This window comes from Buceros rhinoceros, unplaced genomic scaffold, assembly GCF_000710305.1.
Source record: "Buceros rhinoceros silvestris isolate BGI_N320 unplaced genomic scaffold, ASM71030v1 scaffold11044, whole genome shotgun sequence".
NCBI classification, from domain to species: domain Eukaryota; kingdom Metazoa; phylum Chordata; class Aves; order Bucerotiformes; family Bucerotidae; genus Buceros; species Buceros rhinoceros.
In genome coordinates, this window is record NW_010408827.1 from 32,155 (window position 1) to 35,929 (window position 3,775).

The 3,775-nt window shown below is 40.3% G+C and overlaps 1 protein-coding gene across 1 annotated transcript in view; it reads right to left on the reverse strand.

Moving 5' to 3' along the window:
- The window catches only part of LOC104492438 (ELKS/Rab6-interacting/CAST family member 1), a gene marked incomplete at its 3' end in the record, with an annotated part of 28,483 nt that extends 27,559 nt beyond the window's left edge, over positions 1-924 (reverse strand). The window contains exon 1 of the mRNA XM_010135001.1: positions 511-924. Within this exon, the coding sequence (XP_010133303.1) occupies positions 511-924 (414 nt within the window). The remainder of the gene's footprint in view (positions 1-510) is intronic.
- Between the last annotated feature and the right edge of the window lie 2,851 nt (positions 925-3,775).

Sequence of the window (3,775 nt, forward strand, 5' to 3'; positions counted from 1 at the left end):
GAGGGATGGGGGGAAGGGGTTACTATGTGAGCAGCAGTGTCCCTTTAAGTAATCTTTTTTTTGGCTGTGCATCCAGGGCAGCTAATAGTTTTATCAAATACCCTTCACAGCAAGACGACTGTTTCCATGGAAACCGTAGAGCAATCATCCATTACTCCTGCAAAGATTTCTCTCAGCTCTCTCCTAAATACAGGTAGCTACTTTCTCTCAAACTAAAATAGAACAGAAGAATGAATTTGTCAGTCTGTGCGGCAATTCACCTCCAGAGCTTCATATGGAAACTATGGGGAAACTGGGACCTAAAGCACATTACCCCAGAACATGGAAGGAAGGAAGGAAGGAAGGAAGGAAGGAAGTCATAAAGAAGTTTTAGAACAGGGACAAATTCTCACATATCTGCAATATAAAATACAGCTTATAGAGAGGATGAAAGAATCTTTCCTTGCAGCTGTGGAGAGGAGACAGAGAAGAGCTTAAGACTGAAGATGAACCCAGAGCTTGGTCACTTACCTCTCTCAGCATGTTGTTTTCTTTTTCTTTCTGTTCAAGAAGGCTCTCCAAGTGGTGCACGTGCATCTCTGCCTCAGCCAACCGTCTTGTTCGCTCATGATCTTCCTCAGTGGCCTTTGCTGACAGACCTTTACTTTGCAGCATCTCCAGAAGCTTTTTGATGGACTCATCACGTGCATTTAAGGTCTGTTTCTGTGTCTCAATACGCAGTTCCATCTCTTCTAAGGTTTTACGTAGCAGGAAGAGTTCCTTGGCCTGGCGTTCGTGCTCTGCATGAAGTCGTTGAAAGTTTTCCTCTGTCAGCTCTGCCACAAAGGGCTCACTGGTTCTAGTGCTGCTGTCCTGCTGGAACAGCTGGTTCAGGTCCCGCTGGATACGAAGCTCATCTTGGAGAGCCTGGATAGTCATCTGCATATGCTAAAGGAATAAATAAATAAAATCAGAGGATTCTCTCCACTGGAGAAATAAAGAGAACAGTATGAGCTACGTCAGTGCTCCAGAACTACCAACCAAGAGGAAACCGCAACTCCGACAGACCATCATTGGTTTTTTAGAAATCAAAACTGAGGCAGAACTGGGTTTACTACAGAAATTTTGAGTCCCTCCTATGCTTGGCAGAGATTGCTTAACACTAGAAACCTCCTACTTGAGTGAGTCCCCCACTTTCACTAACTTGAGTGAGTCACTATTTAAAATTGGAAAATGTCAGTAGCCACTTGTCAATAAGCTGAGATCTTAAAACATTTTTTTTCCAAATGCTTGCCTACTCTGTAGAAGAATTCTGCATAAGAAGCCCTAGACTAGAATTACTACCTTGATAAAGCAGAGGGACACATGATTATTAGAATGTACATACCATCTAATAAAAAGTAATCAGCCATGATAGCTCCCAAGGTCTTCAGTACTAACACTACACGTTACACAGATTTCTCAGCCGACTGACAAAAGAAACTTCAGCATGTCAACTACAACTATAGAAAACTGGACATATGCTGACTGGGGAGAAGGGTCGCATCATGCAATTTTAAGCATGAGGATTTTAGTACAGAACAGGAATTACTACCTTAGAAAGAGAAATTTGAGGTCAATCAAATGACCAGCAGCAATCTGTGGTCATGCGAGACGATAAATCCTGTCTCAATGACAGTGAATACAGCAGGCTAATATAGTGGGATAATATAAAAGGACAGTTTCCCTAGAAAAAGGTTCTCATTTCATATTTAGAAAAATGTTTGTTTTCTTCTCTGCAAGACAGAAGTACTAAGACAACAACCAAGGAGTACTAACACACTGAACAAAGATCTGATTACCAGGGATGAGAAACACACTGAGTGATACACCTTCCATAAAAGTGGCAGACATGCTTACAGTTTAGTCTGAATGTGAGCAAGTCACATGGACTGATCCTGGGGTCTACCTTTATGTTAGAAAAATCAGGGTCTGCAGTACAGCTACTTTCAATATTCACTAGGACTGAAGTGATAGTTAGCATTAATTATAATCTATTATCAAGCTTGACACACAGATCTATAATGTAAAGATGGTGCCAAATTAATATGTTTGACATAAATCCAAGCACTTCATTTCATTCGAGTATTTGTGAAAAGAGGAAATGTAAAGAGCTTTGGGTTTAAGTATTACTTCAAGAACACATTTATCTCAATCTTATGTAAAATCCTTTGAAGATATTGAAAAGCTGTCTGGAAATGGTCCTGGACAACCAACTCTAGGTGGCCCCGCTCGAGCAGGAGGGTTGGACAACCTGTCCTCCAGCAGACTCTTCCAAATTCAACCATCCTGTCATTCCATGAAAAGATAATAGAGAGGAGATAGGATTTGCAGCACAGCTACCTGCCTTAAACTGTTTTAGAAACCTTAGGGGTTAGTTCGGCTGTACAGAAGTTTGGTGCATAAAGGCAGCCCAATCCCATTTTCTTTACAAAAGTCAGTGCTTTAGATCAAGTACTTCCTCTCCTTTTGCATTCTGGCCTAAGATGAGCTTTTCAAAACTAAACGTACTGTTTCATAATCAGCTCACCTAAGTCCACACTGCCACCAAAGGAAGAATCCGTCTCTCCGTCCTTCCTTATTTATCTGACACTGACAACTGGATCAAAACTTCACCTGGCTGCAAACCAGCCCCACCAAAATAAAACCCCTCATCTTTCCAGCTAGATCTCTGATCCACTTGACAGTGTGACTACACCAGTGCTGATCCTGGTCAACCATAGGGGTGGGAACATGCACTCAAGGAGCTTGTGGAGAAAAAAAAACTGGAACCATCCCCTATGGTATCAGTATAAACTGAAATCAGCTTAAATGCATAGCTTCATGTTGATTTAAGATGCTGTAATTGCCTTTTCTTCTATTTCAATAACACAATACTTGGCAGTTACTAATTCTGTTAATCTAGAACCACATTTTACGTTATAGAATCTGTGTGCCAATGTAGCACTGGTGTATCAGATGAAGGGATAATTAATTTCTCTGTTCTAAAAGGTACATTGTATATCAGATTTATTTTCCTTTTCTGAATGGTCAGATTTATTTTCCTTTTCTGAATGGTCAGATTTATTTTCAAGTCAGCATTCAGCTGAATAAGAGAAGAAAAATCTCCAGAGAATCAATAAGGATTTTTTTTTTCTTTCTTTCTTTTACATTAAATATTTCTATTTTCATTTATTGTAATTTCTCCAAACCACCATCAAAGCGACAATGTCAGGCAACCTCCAAGCCTTAAAACTGAGGCACCTCCACAAACACGTCACTGTGCAGGTAGACAAAGCTACTACATCTGTTCAATTAATGTGCGTTGACATTAATGTGTGTAAGAGAAAACCTACTGCACTCATGAAAAGGTTTGCCTCACCTGTACCAATACACCACCAAAAAAGACTGTCGGACTGCAACAGGAGTAGTGAGAGAATATCCTTTCATTTTGTTAAACAATAACCTCTCTAGACGTAACTTTACAATTCCACACATGAGTTAATTCCATTTGTATTTGAGAAGCCCTACTTTTCCACAGCCCAGCTGTGTGCTGTTCCTCCAGTTAACAAACAAATTCCCACATGCTTCCACCTGCCTCTCCACATACTGCCACTTCAGCATTTCCTTTCTCCCAGGCAAGAGAAGAGCTTCTTTTGAACAACCACATCATCTACTAAATAAAATTACTTCCTTTACTCAGTGTTGTCTCAGAATCAAACTTGAGTTATTTATAAACATCACTGGACTAAATCACCACCACCAAACTCCCACATTT